General features: G+C 46.1%; 1 protein-coding gene across 8 annotated transcripts in view; it reads right to left on the bottom strand.

The window, feature by feature from the left end:
- The window catches only part of MAP3K4 (mitogen-activated protein kinase kinase kinase 4), a 147,538-nt gene that overhangs the window by 91,777 nt on the left and 36,391 nt on the right, over nt 1-19,370 (bottom strand). Inside the window, exon 1 of one of the 8 annotated variants that reach the window (XM_042253696.2) lies at nt 14,428-14,717. The exons of 6 other annotated variants lie outside the window; for them this stretch is intronic. In XM_042253696.2, the coding sequence (XP_042109630.1) occupies nt 14,428-14,549 (122 nt within the window). In that variant the 5' untranslated portion in view covers nt 14,550-14,717. Of the gene's footprint in view, nt 1-2,702; nt 7,296-14,427; nt 14,718-19,370 lie in introns of those variants that run through there. One more of the 8 variants, XM_060419878.1, reaches the window with a different exon arrangement.

Genomic DNA, 19,370 nt, shown 5'->3' with positions numbered 1-19,370 from the left:
TCCTTAATTTATAAAAGATTCATTAAAACTGGAAAGAAAAATCCTGATACCAACAGGAAAATAATGAAAAAATACAAAAAAAAGATAATTCACAAAATAAACTTAATTACCAATAAAACATGAAAGTAGCTCCACTTATTTTTAGTTACCAGACACTCTAAACAAGATAGCTCTTTCTGAGCTATATAAATTAGCAAAGGCTTTAAAAAATCCTCAAAACTAGAAAGCTCATAAGTTAAGCACTATTTGTGGCCTGTACATTTTTATAATATTTCAGAAGAAAATATTTAACGATAGATATTCAGTTCAGTTCAGTTCAGTCGCTCAGTCGTGTCCGACTCTTTGCGACCCCATGAATCGCAGCACGCCAGGCCTCCCTGTTCATCACCATCTCCAGGAGTTCAATCAGACTCACGTCCATTGAGTCAGTGATGCCATCCAGTCATCTCATCCTCTGTCGTCCCCTTCTCCTCCTGCCCCCAATCCCTCCCAGCATCACAGTCTTTTCCAATGAGTCAACTCTTCGCATGAGGTGGCCAAAGTACTGGAGTTTCAGCTTTAGCATCATTCCTTCCAAAGAAATCCCAGGGTTGATCTCCCTCAGAATGGACTGGTTAGATCTCCTTGCAGTCCAGGGACTCTCAAGAGTCTTCTCCAACACCACAGTTCAAAAGCATCAATTCTTCGGTGCTCAACCTTCTTCACAGTCCAACTCTCACATCCATACATGACTACTGGAAAACCATAGCCTTGACTAGATGGACCTTAGTCGGCAAAGTAATGTCTCTGCTTTTGAATATACTATCTAGGTTGGTCATAACTTTTCTTTCAAGGAGTAAGCGTCTTTTAATTTCATAGCTGCAGTCACCATCTGCAGTGATTTTGGAGCCCCAAAAAAGTCTGACACTGTTTCTACTGTTTCCCCAACTATTTTCCATGAAGTGATGGGACTGGATGCCATGATCTTTGTTTTCTGAATGTTGAGCTTTAAGCCAACTTTTCCACTCTCCTCTTTCACTTTCATCAAGAGGCTTTTAGTTCCTCTTCATTTTCTGCCATAAGGGTGGTGTCATCTGCATACCTGAGGTTATTGATATTTCTCCCGACAATCTTGATTCCAGCTTGTGTTTCTTCCAGTCCAGCATTTCTCATGATGTACTCTGCATATAAGTTAAATAAGCAGGGTGACCATAGACAGCCTTGATGTACTCCTTTTCCTATTTGGAACCAATCTGCTGTTCCATGTCCAGTTCTAACTGTTGCTTCCTGACCTGCATACAGATTTCTCAAGAGGCAGGTTAGGTGGTCTGGTATTCCCATCTCTTTCAGAATTTTCCACAGTTTATTGGGATCCACACAGTCAAAGGCTTTGGCATAGTCAAGAAAGCAGAAATACACGTTTTTCTGGAACTCTCTTGCTTTTTCCATGATCCAGCGGATATTGGCAATTTGATCTCTGGTTCCTCTGCCTTTTCTAAAACCAGCTTGAACATCAGGAGTTCACGGTTCACGTATTGCTGAAGTCTGGCTTGGAGAATTTTGAGCATTACTTTACTAGCGTGTGGTATGAGTGCAATTGTGCAGTAGTTTGAGCATTCTTTTGCATTGCCTTTCAACTCTTAAATATGTTCAAACTCCTTTCTAATTCTGCATTCAGAAAATGATTTCACAAAAGCCCCCAGAAGAGCCAACAGAGCTGTGTTATCAGGAGGTTCACTACAGTGCTCTCTGGAACAGAAAGAAACTGGTAATAACTTAAATGGTTTATGGCAGAACCACAAAATGGAATGAGAGAGCCAGTTTTAAATGATGGTTAAATCTTGTTACTAAGATGGCAAATGCTCACAGTATGTTCGGACAATATATCATGCCCACCTCTGCCAAGAGGGACCTCCAATCACCCCTGTATAGTTTACTTGGGAATTATTCATTTTTGTGAGATCTCTTATTGCTACAGCAAACCATTATTTAAATCATTCATCACATCCTTTCACATTTATGACTAAAGAGACCGTACATAAAACAGAGGACCACAGGCTCTGAAGTATAATGAAGCTGAATGAGCCCTGAGTCCAGGGATTCTGAACTCACATTGACACGTCTCTTAAAGACTCACTTTCTCCATCTGAAAAATATACTTCTAGTTTGCAGACTCATTACAGAAAACATGTGATACTACTTGAATGATGGCACACAGGCAGATAGCAGATCCAAGTTTATTACCATTTCCACGGCAAATCATGAATTATAAAGTTTCCACTTACCTTATCTCTCTCAACTAGATTATAAATTCCCTGAAGACAGGGCATGTTTTATGTTACACTCCTACACAATACAAGTATTACCGGCCTAGGGGAGTGAGAGGAGAAGGCGATGGCACCCTACTCCAGGACTCTTGCCTGGAAAATCCCATGGACGGAGGAGCCTGGTAGGCTGCAGTCCATGGGGTCGCGAAGAGTCGGACACGACTGAGCGACTTCACTTTCCCTTTTCACTTTCATGCACTAGAGAAGGCAACGGCACCCCATTCCAGTATTCTTGCCTGGAGAATCCCAGGGACAGCAGAGCCTGGTGGGCTGCCGTCCATGGGGTCGCACAGAGTCAGACACGACTGAAGCGACTTAGCAGCAGGGGAGTGAGAGAACACTGCAGGAGAAAAGAAACAAAAAGGGCAGCTGATGCCCAGAAACCAGTCCACTCACAGGCGAGAAGCTCCCAGAGACCAGTCCACTCACAGGCGAGAAGCTCCCAGAGACCAGTCCACTCACAGGCGAGAAGCTCCCAGAGACCAGGCCACTCACAGGCGAGAAGCTGAGAAAAACGTCATGTTTGGGAATGGGAAAATGTTCATTGTGAGTGGAGACTAAATCCTAAGATGCAAGTGTCTCCCGGGGTCTATTCGGCCTGGTAGTAGTGGTTTAGTCACTAAGTCATCTCTGACTTGCGACCCCAAGAACTGTAACCCACCAGGCTCCTCTGACCATGGGATTCTCCAGGCAAGAATACTGGAATGAGTTGCCATTTCCTTCTCCAGGGGATCTTCCCGACTGAACTCCAGTCTCCTCCATTAGCCGACAGGTTCTTTACCACTGACCCACCAGGGAAGCCTGCACCTCAGGTTAAAAGGAGTCTCAAATTTAGCTACCTCTGAGTGGCAACTCTGTGCAGGGATATATTGACAGGTCTTCTCACAAAGTGACTTGAATTGAAATTCAGGGCCTCCCTCATTGTAGCCAAATCTGAGTCTGGGGAGTTGTCCACCTCAGAAAGCTTCCTGCATCAGGGCTTGGGGCAGAGGAGATGGGAGTTGTTAATTCCTGGGCACAGAGTCTCCTTTCAAAGACGAACAGTTCTAGAGACTTGCCACACAACAGCCTGAATGAATATACTTAAACACTACCGAGCTGAACACTTAGAAATGATTACAATGGCAGGAAAAAAAATGCAAAAACAAAAACAACCCTCCCCAAAACCCTGAGTGAATAAAATACACTGTGACACATTTACACAATGAAATACTTTAAAGCAACAAAAATACAGTAGCTCAGAATCCACCTGCAATGCAGGAGACCCTGGTTCCACTCCTGTGTCAGGAAGACCCCCTGGAGAAGGGATAGGCTACCCAATCCAGTATTCTTCGGCTTCCCTGATGGCTCAGACCGTAAAGAATCTGTCTGCAATGCGGGAGACCTGGGTTCAATCCCTGGGTTGGAAAGATCCCCTGGAGAAGGACATGGCAACCCACTCAGGTATTCTTGCCTAGAGGATCCCATGGACAGAGGAGCTGGCAGGCTACAGTCAGACACAATGTCACAAAGAGTCAGACACGACTGAGTGACTGAGCACAGCACAGCACCCAGAAAACACAGATGACTCTCACGAACATCACGTCTCTTGAAAGATGTAAAACGTTGCTAGGTGTCAGGGCGATGAGGAGAGGAGGGGCAGCGGCCGGGCAGAAGGGGTCTGTAGGTGCCACTCTCTTCACAGAGCTCATCTCCACAAGCACATTCACTTCTAGATGCCAAATCCTGCTACACGTGTCGTATGTATCAAACGTCTGCCTTACACAATATAAAAACAAACACTGCACAAAAATATAAATTAAAAAAAAAAATCTGAAGGAACCTAATTGGTCACTAGCCTCTCTTTCTCTTTTATCCTTGTATTATCAAATTCTGCCAACAGCCTATATAGTTGCCTCTAGTTTATCTAAAATTCAATATGCAAAATTCTGTACTTAGGAACAGATTATACCTAACATAAATATATGCATACTCTTTAGTAATGCGATTCCATTTCCAGGATTTTATTCTAATAAAGTATCTCGGGTATAGACAAAGACTGAGCCCAAAAGAGCATTTATAATATTGCTGCTTATAACAGCAAAATAAATGGAAACACCTCAAAAAGCCGGACAAGAGACTGGTTAGATTAACTGAGGTCACAAGCACTTCCAGGAACAGAGCCGTGCCAGAACCCTTGAGGGGAGTCAGGCGGCAGCAACAGCGGTTGCCCCTGGCAGACCAAGACCACGCCAAGCTCCCTGTAGTAAGGATCGCTGCGTCCTTCTCTTAAGTTTTCCATCACCCACAGAGAGGGGCTTCTTTCACTGAGCTGCTTCCTCGAGAGCAGGGCATCAGCTCCAGGCCATGGTGCTTGTCTCCTGCCAAGAAGGGCCACCTCTGGGCCTGAGGAGGACTCTCCCATGTACTTTCAGGGACAGGCTCCCGATGGCCTGTTTAAACCACTCTGAGATCATACCAGTGGGTTGAGTCAGGACTGACAGAACTGTTGAGAAAGTAATTCAAAAGCAATTAAATTACAGCATACTGATAAATAAGGAATAGTGTTTGTTATTAAATAGTTTACAACATGGGAAAGTGTTCATGATATGCTAGCTACTAATGGTGGCTCAGATGGTAAAGAATCTACCTGCCATCCAGGAGACCTGGGTTTGACCCCTGGGCTGGGAAGATCCCCTGGAAAAGGGAAGGGCGACCCACTCCAGTATTCTTGCCTGGAGAATCCCATGGACAGAGGAGCCTGGTGGGCTACATACAGTCCACAGGGTCGCAGAGAGTCATACACACCTAAGCAACTAAGCACGCCAAGATAAACTGTATGGAGGAAGAACTCACACGTATAAACTTGTATGTGTAAATCTCTCTCTCTCTCACACACACACACACACACACAGATAAAGACATAAAGCCCAGAAAAGAAACAGGCCAAAATGTTAACAGTGACTATTTTTAGACAGTAGGATTATGACTATTTTCTTCTTTATACTTCTCAGACTTTTCTACAATTGACATGTGTTGCTTTTATAATCAGAGATTTCTAACTGATTAAGAAAAGTAATCTCACTCACTTTTCTAAGGCAATAACAGCTAGACCAATCTGGAAAGCAATACTTTTAAACATAATGCACAACATTTTAAAAAATGAAAACAGTACTAACCTAAGTCGTAAAGACATGTCAAGTTAAACCAAAAAACTAAAAAGAAGTTCTAGAGAAAAAAGACTGAGCTATACCTAACGACCTAAAGGAGTCATTCAACCTACAGTATTACACTTCTGATTTTAGTAGAGTGATTTATGATCCTTGGGTCAGAATTCTAAATACCTTTGGGAATGATATGCAAAATAATTATAGCTGAAGCAAAGGAGGGAATTTGGAAAAGCCGGGTCCCCAAATCCTCGTTTATGACTTCCACAGACACAGAAAAACAAATGTTTCTTGGGTAAAGATTATTCCAACTGTTTTAAAATGTATGTAGACTCAAAGCATACTTGATGGCCTTTTATGAAAATTAATTACAATGGACTTCCCCCCCTTGTCACTTTAAAAGAAAAAAATTAAAAGAAGAAAAGAAATGTAATAATGATAGCTAAAAATTACTGGGTACTTTTTGTAAAAGGTGATTGGCTCATCTAATTTAGTAACAACCTAGGAAGTAGGTGCTATTATTATCTGCTTTTCAAATAAGGAAACTGAGTCAGAAAGAAGTTAAATAATTCCCCAGCATTTAACAGGCTGGTACTCAGAAGGTACGATTCAAAGCCTGTCTGTCTAGACTAACACGCACTCACTCTAGTACCAACACCCATGTTGGTACTCTCCCCACTATAGCCACAGCCTCCTCCCCCCGAAAAGAGGGGCCACTGATCATTATGGCACTACGCCAGGAACTGGGGCCCGAGAGTGAGCCAACCAACCATGCCTCTGCCCTTCTGGAGTCTGATGTCTACTGAGGCCGACAGACGATAAAAACACATTCACACAAATGGATAATCACCAATGCTGAGACACTAGACTGTGGCGGAAAACCACGGAGACCAGGAAGACTTTTAACAGAAGGACTTGGTCTAACCGATGCCTCAAGAGGCCAACAATCCCGTCTGCAATGCAGGAGACACAGGAGACCTGGGTTCGATCCCTGGGTTGGGAAGATCCCCTGGAGAAAGAAATGGCAACCCACTCCAGTTTTCTCGCCTGGAAAATCTCAAAGAGGCAGAGGAGTCCGGCAGGCTACACTTCAAAGGGTCACAAAGAGTCGGACAGGCCTGGGCAGGCACACAGGCACTGGTGAAAGGGTACAAGGTCAAGCAAAGCCTGACCCTGAGGTGAGCAATGCCTCAGAGAAGACCAGGAACAGAAGGAAGACTTAACTGGGTAGAGATAACACCCCAGGTCATCATTTTCTTAAAAATATGCTTCACTGCAGTGAAAACTGCTGTACCCTAACGCACGCACGCACGCACACACACACACACACCAGGAGAGAATGAGTTTCTTTTTTACCTTTCCTTGAAGACTACTCCATTGGAAAATAAATAAATATTAGTGTTTCAGAGAAAAATGAACAAATTATCTAAAGTATTCATATATTCCAATCCCAATATTACTCCAAAATTTATACTAAATTTTAAACTCATCTTTACAAGTCTTATGTTTAAGGATAACCAACCAAGAGAACGACCTTGGGAGACAAAGATTAAGATGCATTCTTATTCTTGCCCGTGGGAAACAACACTGTTTTCAAGGAAGAAAACAGCCAGATCCTAATCATGCCTGGCTTCTTCAAAATGCCTTTAGATCATTTAGTGGGCAAACACTGTGCTGTTCTCCTGACTCAATCTCAAGGGACAAGGTATAACAGCATCTTCCCTTAATTTCGGTGGAGCCATGCTTTTCAAAGTGAAGAGTCACAACCCACTTGTGGATGATAAAATCAATTTAATGAGTCATGATGAACAGTCTTTTTTAACAGAAGAGAACAAAAACAAGAGTTACTGGAGTATATTGTATAAGGCCAAGAGCTGTTCCATAAATTTTTATTTCAGTTACACAGCATCCACACGCTGTTGTAAAATATATTTCCTCCTACAGGTCACAACGGCAGCCAGAATTTCAGTATCACCACCCCAAGACAGAAATTACAATCTTACCGCCACCTCGGCCTAAAGACGAGTACTGGAAAGAAGAACGAGATCTCTAAAAAGGCCTGAGCACTGGCTGCTCTTTATTCTGGGCGCCTGAAAGACTGAAGGAAAGTTTCATGGGGTAAAAAAAGTTGTGTACAGTGGGTTTGGGGGCGATTTCAGGGTAGGGTTTGTTTCTTTCTTTTTTTTTTTTTTTTTTTGCCCTTTTTCCCTAAAATTCCTTCATCACTGTTCCATCCTGTAAAGTCCAGTTAATCCAGAAAACACGGTATTCCACTGTGTTTGGTGTGCGGGTTTGAGCTGAACAGCACCTTGAGCTTTGGACCTGAAAGGGAGCACAGCATGACAGAAGGAAAGGGGAGCAAGAGCCGGAGACCTCGCGGAAGCCGCAGCCTCTCCGGGCTAGCCTTCCCACCTCTGAAGCAAGGGGCGCCGCCCAGATGATCCCCAAGCTCCCTTCGGGCTCTAACCTCCTGAAAGTCTACAAGCAATGCAAAGCGAGACTAAACGCACACTAGAGTCCCACCATCTGTAAGACTTGCAATAAAACACTAAGTGCTCAATTCCGCACTGGAATAAGAACTAAACACTTAAACATTCAAAACACTAACTCTAACCACTTAGTGAGAAAACCAAGTTACACCTACATTTTTATGTTCCCACATAAAAAGACTTCAGAATGTTTAATGGTACAATAAAAATAACGCATGTATTCAATTTTCTTCCAAAATATTTCTGAAAGACTAAAAAGGTTGACAATTTGTTAATTTTACATCTCTAAACTAGCTGTCCTCTAATAAGCCCTGTTCAGAACATTCTACAGGTCAGCAGTATCCTCAAATAGCCTGCTCATATACAAAAAGGAAAAAAAAAAAAGTTCCACTGAAAACAAAGTTTAGTAGCCACTTTTTTCCACAGAAGCCTTAGTTCTTCTGAAATTATGCTGAAATGAACTCCACTTATAAAATGCTTTTAAAAGAATGCCTAATATATTCTTAATAGCTTTCCCTGCTCCCTTATAAACATTTGGCATCCACATGATCCATGAGACTACCAAGTCTATCAATGTCTGCAAAATACACCCAATGATCTTAGAGGTCAAACACAAATTTTCATACTGCCTATGCCATTAGTACTTAAAGAAAATCAACTGGATACAGTCAGCTCAGATAGTTCATATATTCAAAATTCTTAAAAAGAAAATTTAAATTAATTTAAAGTCTGGCAACAGCACTCCCTTTGTATAGCAAATAGAATCTCATCAATTTCAATGTTAGGGACAATGCAAAGTAGAGAGACTTAAAATTCTAAATGTACAATAGGTTAGGTTTTCTTTTTATTGTAAAAAAAAAGCATGAAACATTCCTTATGAAAAATTTTAGAAAAAAGTAGCATGTATCCCTTCGACCTATTTTCTAAACACACACTTTTTTGTTTTAATAGGATCACACCAAGTATAAGGGTTTTAATTCAAATTATTAACAGTTTAAACAAAAATAAAGGGATTTATTATTTCACATGTTGAGTCGAGAAAAATGCGAATGAATGTAGCAGAAGCAAACAGTGGCCAATGACTTCTCTTGGTTACTGTCTGAAACCACACTGCTTCTCTCTGTGAGATGGTGACTAGAGTCCCAGGGAGCTACCTCTAGGCTCAGGACTGCACAGCATACGTTTCAGTTACTATAAAGCGCTTTTCTGTCCTCCGGCTCCCGTCTGAAAGATCCTAAGAAAGAGCCCCAGGGGCCTCGCCCTCCTCAAGCGCCACCCCTACAGCCAGGCAAGTGGAGAACAAGGGCAGCTCCGTCTCTGCCACGGGGTCACGAGAGGGGCAGCCACACGGGGAGGGCAGGCAGGGCGGACAGGCCGAGCTGGCGGGGCAATGCGTGTGACCCGAGCAGACACCTCACGGGCTGGCTGCCGCACCCCGCGCGTGGGGCTGTGTGCTCTGCCCTCTCAGCGAGCACAGCGGTGGCTATGGATAAACCAGAAGTGCCCAGGGAATCTTTTCAACAACAGGTCCCACTGGTGTGTAGACTCATCTAGGAGGAATCAGATCACAAGCATTTGCCCATCTCACTGAATACACCTTAAAAGCATGGTTTTTTTAGTAATAGCTACACAGAATTTTTTTATGTGGGTCTAAGTTTTTTACATTTAATTTTATGACTTAAATCCAGAAAAACCACATGCCATCATGATCTTTTTTGAACACAACACTCACAAGAGACAAAAGGCATTTTAGGAAAGCACCAACAATCACCAACATCTTTGCCACAGCTTTTCAGAAACCAGCCAAAGGACTCTTTGTGGGGGGGCGGTGTCAGAGGAGTGGATTATGGGAGGGGGGAGTGGAGAAGGTAGGTGATCCTCTGAGGCTTACCATTAGCAAAAATCTACCACTGACGGTTTTTTAAAACCGCTGTCTTTAAGGGACAAGGATACAATATACCTCAAAGTAAAGCAGGAAAAGCAAGGTTTGTCATGATCTAATTAAAGGAAGATTAAAGGTTAAAAATAAACACACTATAACTTAACCAACTGAGGGAAGTTAGTGATCAATGAGTCCCCTGGACTGCAATGAGATCAAACCAGTCAATTCTAAAGGATATCAACCCTGAATATTCATGCTGATGCTGAATCTCCAATACTTTGGCCACCTGATGTGAAGAGCCGACTCACTGGAAAAGACCCTGATGCTGGGAAAGATTGAAGGCAGGAGGAGAAGGGGACGACAGAGGATGAGATGGTCGGATAGCATCACCGACTCAATGGACGTGAGTTTAGCAAACTCCAGGAGACAGTGGAGCACAGAGGAGCCTGGCGTGCTGCAGTCCATGGGGTCGCAGGGTCGGACACAACTCAGTGACTGAATAACAAGTGACCGATGGGGGGAAATAAGCAGCGCGTGTGAAGTCTAGGGAAACGAAAGCCTGAGAGTAAGACTCTGTCACACGCCTCTCATCCTGGGAGCAGGGGGTATGCCCGACAGGGGTGCAAGCCAACATCAGTCTAAGATCATTCCACTAATCTCCCTTGCTGACATCACGCTGACCAATCAATCTCAACTCTACTTTGGCAAGAGGGTACACTGACCCACCAGCCACAGAAGAAGCCAAGTGCGAGCTGAAGTTCCATGCCTGGACCTTGCTTATCTTGTCCTGCCAGGGAATGCCACCTTTTAAAGACCCACAGCAGGGACTTCCCCGGTGGTTCAGTGGTTTAAGAATCTGCCCTGCAATGCAGGGAACATGGGTTCAACCCCTGATCTGGGAAGATTCCACATGACTTGGGGCAACTAAGCCTATGCACCGCAAGTTCTGAGCCCGAGCTCTAGAACCCGGGAGCTGCAACTGCTAAAGCCCGAGAGCCTAGAGTCTGTGCTTCACAATGAGAGAAGCCACCACAGTGAGAAGGCCAAGCACTAGAGAAAGCCCAACATGCAGCGACGAAGACCCAGCACAGCCAAAAATAAAATAATTTAAAAAAAAAAACAAAAACATAAAGACCCACAGCAGTCCCTGGCCAAACTCCCTTTCTAACATCTCCTCCACTCCTTAAAGAAATCATTTCCAATGGCCTACCCGCTGGTGGCATCAAAGTGTCTTTAGAAAGAATACAAACCACCTGGTCAAACGAGAAGGCTGAACAACAGACTGCTATGAGTGAAAAAGGACAATCTCTGAGGAAGGAGGAATTATGAAGTAACAGGAAGTTATTAAGGCAAATGCATCCAGTAAGCAACCAAGGCTTTATATACCGGCATTTCAGCAGGGCTCAGAACTAGATTTACAAGATACCCAGAGAACACAGATGAATGAAGCAGAAGCGACTTCTGACAACATAACAATTAAAGGGAACCACAAAGTCCTTCCTGAGAGACAGCCGTCCCCATTTTAGAACATGAAGGGGGAGCTTCTGCATCCCTGGGGCCCTTTGTTAGCTGCTTGTGGTCACTGCTTCTCTGCCCAAAGCCACCCCGGTCAGTGGTTAGCGCCCCCTTAAGGGTCTCACACCAAGCCCATCACTGATGTGGCCCGGAGAGCCTGCAGCTAAACAAGGTGGGTTCCACCAGGGAGAATACATAGGGAGGGACATCCCATGTCAGGACTGAGACAAGCAGGCTGCAAGGGCACAGTGAGGTAGAGAGACAGGGGTCAAATCACCTAGGAGCGACAGGATAGCCAAGAACTTCTTTTTTAGCAGCGCGACCTATTTTCTTCAAATAAACTTGTAAGAACTATATTACAGTAAATAATAAAGTCACTGGTTTCAAAAAGTTATTTGAAGTAACCTGTACTTTACACAGTCAATAAACAAGAACAATGGGGCTATTTTTAACATAAATATTTTTACGAAAGCTTACAGAAGATAGGCACAGTCTCCAATCAGCTTTTAGCAGCTAAGATCAGTGCTTTTTAAAGTGCCGATTCAAGAAATCACAAAAGTAAACTGTTCCAGATCAGTTTTAATAGCTCTCCTGATAGTTTCAGGATCCTCCTACAACTGACCCAGAAGCTTAAAAAAGAAATTGTTAAGAAATGCTTATTTATTCCTAAGTTTAATCGCTAACAATAACAACTGCTCTATCCTTATCATGAATTATTTATCAAAAACAAGGACAAGAGGCATCCACGAATGACAACAGGCAGTGAGACTCTAAGTGCAAGATCGCCTCTCAACCTGTCTTGTGTTCCCCGGTCATTGCATAACTCTCACGTCAGCAGCCGCTGAGCAGATGTGCTGGGCTGGCACCTGCCACCCTGCAGCCCTGGCCAACGTGTGCAGGCCTGCTTTCCACCAAAGACCTGTGCGTTAGATCAGCCTTCCTGATCAATGACACACCGCCATGAAGGACGTGAACAAAGATGGCAGATGGGGAGCTTCACTCTGGTCTGCCCCCAAACCAGTTAACCTAGTAGCACAAGGCACGATACTGGTCCCCAGTGTGGCCAAGTGTGGCATCCAGCATTATTTGAAAATGCACACCAAGCTTCTCTGAAATGGTTAAAAACACAAACAGCAGAGATTCAAACACACAACTGCAGAAGCCCTGAAACATCTTCTTCTAATGATGTACAGTCAACTGGTCAGAGGTCAGCTCTGCACAGTGAAGAGGTGGTGGTAACAGTGAGGATTCACAGAAGAGCAAATACCAGCTCTGTCAAGCAATGTTCTACAGACTTGCTATTGTAAAATGAACTGCGATGTTGCTAAGAAAAATATTTCTAAGATCTGCTTGTTCCGTGCACTGCTGCTCACTTGAAGTTGGATGAAGCCCATTATCCTGACCTATTTCTACTATAACAGAGACAGAGACCTGGCTGAAAACGCAAGGTTTCTTTTCATCATTAGCGAAAGTCATTTTTAACAGCACACTTTCAATTCTCTCTGTTCCTTTTACTTTTACCTAAGAATGCTCACATCCATTTTTTCCCAGAGTACAGCTGTACAGACTTACAACTTCTGATCTGCTCATTTGTATCATGAAATCACATCTCCTTTTTATGGGGATCAGACACAGGCAAAGTGCAGCCAGACCTGAGCTCAGCACTAGCTGTGAAAGCCTGGATAAAACAATTAACACTGTGCCTCAGTTTCCTCATCTTGAAAAGAGACAGTAATAGGACATACCTATAATGCTGTTGGTCAAGATTAAACAGTTAACATAAGCAAAATAAACGGCACGTTTTAAGGGATAAGTGCTCACTATTATTATTTTTAAAGAGAACCTTACAGGGGTCAAAATAATCAAGAATGACTCTACTAACAAATGCACAAACTTCCTGACAAAAGCTCTAAAAATGTTAGCTACATTCCAAAGGACCAAAACGAATTCTCATTGCACCACGTACCATGACTTAGAGAAGCTGTTTCCTAAAAGCTCACCAGAGGATCTCAGGAGTTTGGAATGAAGGAAAATGAAGAACGACTTTCTTCACAGCTTATTAAAAAACAAATCTGTTTGGGCAGACTGGGTCGTAACAGGCACGAATGTGGTTCCTGTATTCGGTTCAAACTACAGCCACCAACTTTTGAAACTTCTTTAAGGAGGAAAAAGGACACTTAACTCCCTTATTCCTGCCAACTACACAGCAAGACAGTTAAGATGCAGGAGCAGATGTGGAAGTTATTTTCCTTACGGGGACAGGGGGCAGCAGTCTGCAAGTTTATACGGGGCGATGCAGAGGACAGGGGGTAAGAGGGCATTTGAATAGACAAACAGAGGCTCGCAAGAGGAGCGGAGTGCTCCAGGGTTATGGTGCGTTTCCGTCTCCCAGTCACTAAAACGGCATAATCATTGCGGAACAGTCTCTAGGGGAACCGAACGCCACATGCACGCTTTGGGTACCAAAGTTCCATCTTAGAGCTTTCCCGCGGGGGTGGTGGTGGGGGAGCCAAGTTGTGCACAAATCGGTCCTTTACTTGATATGCACGTGCGAGCAACCGTCTGCACCGGGCTCCTACCGACGGCCGGGAAAGGCGGGGGGGTACCCTCGGAAAAAGAAAGCAACCTGTTTGCAGAGCTTAAATGCAGTTTCTCAGCAGGCACCCTCGGGGATGGGGGGGGGGCGGTGGACAAAAACGGACGGCAGGAGGAGAAAGGACACGAGCAGCGTGTATATGCTTCGCGTCCCCCCTGCCTCGGAGAGGGGCGCAGGGGAGGCAGCGTTTTCGCTGGAGACGAGGGTCGCGGCTGCAGCGCGGGGCAGGGGGTGGGGGTCTCCCAGGGCGCCCCCCGCGAGCATGGGAAGCCGCAGCGAGGCCGGCGGGCTGGGCGCTCCGCGGACCCCGCGGCGCCCCGGCCGCGCGACTCGGCCGCCCGGGGTACCGCCCCGGGCTGCGCGCCGGCGGCCCCTTGGATGTTCCTGCAGCACCTGGCGGGAAGCGGAGGACCCCCTAAAAAACACCCCGACACCCCACGCCCCCTCGGGCCAGGGCGCGCCCCGCTCTGGGCGCCGGGCCCGCCGCGCTCACCTCGCCGCCCGGCAGCGCTCGGGCTCGGGCTCTGGCGGCGGAGGCGGCGGCGGCTCCTCCATGGCGGCTGAGGTGACGGCGCAGGCGGGCGGCGGCACCGGCGCGGCGGCGGCTTCTCTCATCCGTGCGCGGGGCCCCGCATGGCCGCGGCGGGCAGCGAGCGGCAGGCGGGCGCGGGGGGCCCGGGGCGCCCCGGGGGTGCGGGAGGGGCTCGGCTCCGCCCCCGCCGCGCTAGCCCGCCGCGGGAGCCGCTCGCGCCGCGGCCATCTTGGAGACGGCGGCCGGCCAGCGCCGGGCTACGGCGGTCGGCGAGGGACACGCTTCCGCGGGCGGCGGGCGGCGCGGGACACGCTTCCCCGGGCGGCGGGCGGCGCGGGACACGCTTCCTCCGGCGGCGGGCGCGGCGGCGGCGCGGGAGGGCGGGAAGGCGGGAGCCCGGGGCAGGGCTGCGGGCGCGGGTGGGCCGGTCGGGGTCGCGGCACCGCCGTCTGGCTTCGCGCAGCTGGACAGTGTGCGGCTGGCGGTGAGCGCCGATGCGCCCAGGTGGTCGGTCAGCGTTGGGCGTGCACCCTGCGGAGGGCGGCGCGGCCTCGGCGAGGAGGCGGTTCTAGACCTTCCAGCGCTTTGTAAACTTCAGCAAGGCGATCGTAGCCAAACGGACAGGCCGTCGTCCAGAGACAGGGATGGATGGATGCAACGCTGGTCATTCATGGGCGGGCGCCCGTGCTTTGGGGGTCCTGGGAGCGGTCTAGGGGAGCGCTATGCTTTTGAAAGCGCCGTCTCCAGCACAAGTAAGACTCTGGAAACGCAGAACCTTCAAGTCGCCCCGCTCTCTACAGGGCGGGAAAGAATGCTTATCTAAGCTCCTGACCGCAGAATCACAAGAAGGGAGTATGGGTCTTGCAGACACTCGAGTTGCAGTGCTCCTACACCGAGGGAGAAAGAGATGTTCCAAAGGTTATTTCAGAGTCAAAGTCAACTGTTGAAATTCCACCGCATCTTTTACTCACAGAGCATGTCAGGGTTCACGGTTTTAAGTTGCAAGGCTTGACAAAATAAATGTCCCTAAAGGTGAAGTTCAGACTTAAAAAAAGCATCATCGAAAATTGAGTACATGTCTCTTCATTCAAATGCGCTGATGTTCAGAAGCTCATTCGGAGGAGCTTGACTATGTAAGATACACTTACTGATTAAATGTTGGTGAGAAGAGTGGCCAAGATGAAAAATTTTAGATATAATTAAAGGCCAGTTAGCTGTATCACATTCAAAAGTTCATTATATTGTATATACATATTCGTGAATTTCACATGTATATGTGAAATTAGCTATTGTGTACAGTACTTCACAGAAATTTCTCTGTAGTTTTACTTTTTCAGTCTATATCCTCTGTTTTGTCGTTGTTCAGTCACTAAGTCGTGTCTGACTTTGTGACCCCAAGGGCTGCAGCACACCAGGCTCCTCTGTCCTTCACCATCTCTCAGAGTTTGCTCAAACCCATGTCCATTGAGTTGGTGATGCCATCCAACCATCTCATCCTTTGTCATCCCTTTCTCCTCCTGCCCTCAGTCTTTCCCAGCATCAGGGTCTTTTCCAGTGTACTGGCTCTTTGCATCTGGTGGCCAAAGTATTGGAGCTTCAGCTTCAGCCTCAGGCCTTACAATGAATATTCTGGGTTGATTTCCTTTAGGACTGACTGGTTTGATCTCGCAGTCCAAGGGATTCTCAAGAGTCTTCTCTAAACCACAGTTCAAAAGCATCAGTTCTTCGGCACTGGAGAGTTTGACCATAGCTTTGGAAAAACCATAGCTTTGACTATACGGACTTATGTCGGCAAAGTGATGTCTCTGCTTTTTAATAATTTTAATTTTAAAATTATTAATGTTCTCTATTAAGATAGTCTATTTTTCTATGACCTGATAGTGCTGAATTTCCAAATTGAAATTCATTGTATTTATGCAACATCATTCATTCAATAAGTACTTATTAAATGCATGTGTGCCAGGAACTAAGCTAGATGCTGGGGGTATAGTGGTAAGCAAAACAAACTCTTCCTGGTAGAGTTCACTTCCTAGTTGAGTAACGGGATGGGAACAAGAGACAGAAATAAAAAAATAATAATAATAAGTAAATACTTAGCATATCAGTGATAACTGGCATGGAGAAAAGTAAACTGGGAGGAGCTTGAAGGGGACGATGTTGTTTTACACAGATGGGTCTGAATACAATGACTTGGTATTACAAACTGGGAGACCCGAGGACAGGCCTCAGGCTGACTGTCTTCAGGAATTATTTGTGACCCATGACTGATGCAAAATATTAAAATATCTTTTAAAAAATATTTACTGTTTGGCTGCACCAAATAAGCAGCTGTAGCCTGCAGCACGCAGGATCTTCAGTTGCAGCACGTGGGCCCTGTGATACATTCTTACTGAATTTCAGATTTTCTTTTGAAATAGTGATATGACCGAATCACTGCACTCTCACTAATGAACCTTTGAAGTATTTTAGTATTTTGAGGGGCTTCCCTGTTGGTCCAGTGGTTAAGACTCTATGCTCCCGGTGCAGGGGATTCAGGTTCGATCCCTGGTCAGAGAAACAGCCCACGTGCTGCAACTGAAGATCCTGCGTGGTGCAGGCTACAGCTGCTTATTTGGTGCAGCCAAACAATAAATATTTTTTAAAAGGTATTTTAATATTTTGCATCAGTCATGGTTCACAAATAATTCCTGAAGACAGTCAGCCTGAGGCCTGTCCTCGGGGTCTCCCAGCTTGTAAATCTATAACATTCGATATAGTTTCCACTTGAGGGTACTCTTTAGCAGACATCAAACAAATTTACACTTATCATGGGAGGTATGTAGAAATCAAAGTGAACTAATGTACTGCGTGTTCAGTTTAAGTGCTGTGTATTTTTTCTTCAAGTTCATTTTGTATCCTGTATCAGCCCTTGAGATGGTTGGATGGCATCACCGACTCCATGGACCGGAGTTTGAGTGAACTCCGGGAGTTGGTGATGGACAGGGAGGCCTGACGTGCTGCAGTCCATGGGGTCACAAAGAGCTGGACATGACTAAGGGAGATCAGTCCTGGGTGTTCATTGGCAGGACTGATGCTGACGCTGAAACTCCAATGCTTGACGCGAAGTGCTGACTCATTTGAAAAGACCCTGATGCTGGGAAAGATTGAAGGCGGGAGGAGAAGGGGACGACAGAGGATGAGATGGTTGGATGGCATCACCAACTCGATGGACATGAGTTTGAGTAAACTCTGGGAGTTGGTGATGGACAGGGAGGCCTGGTGTGCTGCAGTCCATGGGGTCACAAAGAGTCGGACACGACTGAACTGGTCAGCCCTTGGTGTTCCTTGTGTTCTCTTCCCATCCTGTGTCGCTTCATTTCTGCCGTTCAGGGTTCCAGATTTCAGAATCTGAGTTCGTCTCCTTCCCCACCGCAGCATCACCCCCGCTCCTTGCCTGGGCTCTCTAGCTTGATGATCTGCAGCACCCTTCTCCTGGTCAGCAGCTGAACCACCACCCACGCAGCCCCTGACTCATGGGTCCCGTCCCATCACACCCTCCCCTCCTCCCTCTGGAATCCATTCACTTCCCTCCAGCCTCACTAGCTCAGCGACGGCATCTCCCCTAGATAACCACGACAGCCCTCCCAGTGTCGGCGTGCTCACTCCCCAACCCATCTGTTCTCACACTGCAGCCACCAAAACCTCTCTGACTCTCAATCTAAGCACATCACTCTTTGTCATTGTTTAATCACCAAGTCGCATCCGACTCTTTGCAACCCCATGAACTGTGGCCTGCCAGGCTCCTCTGTCCATGGGATTTCCTAGGCAAGGATACAGAGGCAGGTTGCCATTTCCTTCTCCAGCAGATCTCCCCGACCAGGGGTCGAACCCGAGTCTCTTGCATTTGCAGACAAGTTCTTTGCCATCTGAGCCACAAGGGAAGCCCTATCACTCTTATCAGAGTCATTTTATTGACATCTCATTGCTGTCACAATAAAGTCCTTGCTGGACCCTTTTGAGTTCTTCAAATACTCGAGATGTGGTCCTTCTACTCAGATTGTGCAAACAGAGATCCCGTTCCATCACCCTTTCACCTGCCCAGCCCTTTCCAGTCGTCCCCTTCCAGCATTTCTTCTTAGGAGGCCACCTCTGCCCTGGCGACATGCTCTCCCTAGGGCAGGAATGAGACGAGGGCCTTCCTACAGGCTGAGAATCAGCATCCATCCAAATGGTGATTTAAAAATATGTGTTCCAAGGGAGTAAACTGACTTTATCTTCATAAAAGCTAGTATTTTCACACTAATTCAAGGCCAGTGTGTAGAAGGAAGCTTGGAAAAGTATTGCCCAGCATTCTGTAACTCTAGTTTTCCTAATTTTCCTTTACAATCTTCCAAGCCAGAATCTTTCTTGGAAGACAAAAGTTTTACATCTTATAGAGTCAAACAGACCCTCTCCTTTTCTCTATTGATTTCTTTTTTTTTCTTTGCCGCTGGAGCCTGAGGGTACTATTTCAGCAGGAACCGAACAAATTTACATTTAGCTGATTAGGTTAAGGCTTCACTTGTGTGAGCCTTACTTAATTTGTACTACATGTTCAATTAAAGTGCATGATTTTCTGTCCATACCCAGACCCTCACAGCCCTCAGCCCTCCTTTCCTGCTGGGGTGTCCACTCCTTCAGGACAGACCCCTTCTGTCATCCACCACTGACCCCTGACTCCCACTGGAACAGTCCTGGAAGGAGGGCACCAAGGCTTTCTTTGGTGCCCCAAACATTGGAGAGACTCAGGAAATACTGTTGCCTTCAGGAAGTAGGCTTTCTTTAACATTAATGAACTTTGATCATCGTCAGCTTTTTGTTTCTAAATTGTTTAGCACATAGCTGATCTCATGCCTTTAACCATGTTCTTAAAAACAAAGACAATA

The sequence above is a fragment of the Ovis aries genome, chromosome 8 (assembly GCF_016772045.2).
Source record: "Ovis aries strain OAR_USU_Benz2616 breed Rambouillet chromosome 8, ARS-UI_Ramb_v3.0, whole genome shotgun sequence".
Lineage (NCBI taxonomy): Eukaryota > Metazoa > Chordata > Mammalia > Artiodactyla > Bovidae > Ovis > Ovis aries.
This window is presented reverse-complemented; position numbering and strand designations above follow the sequence as displayed.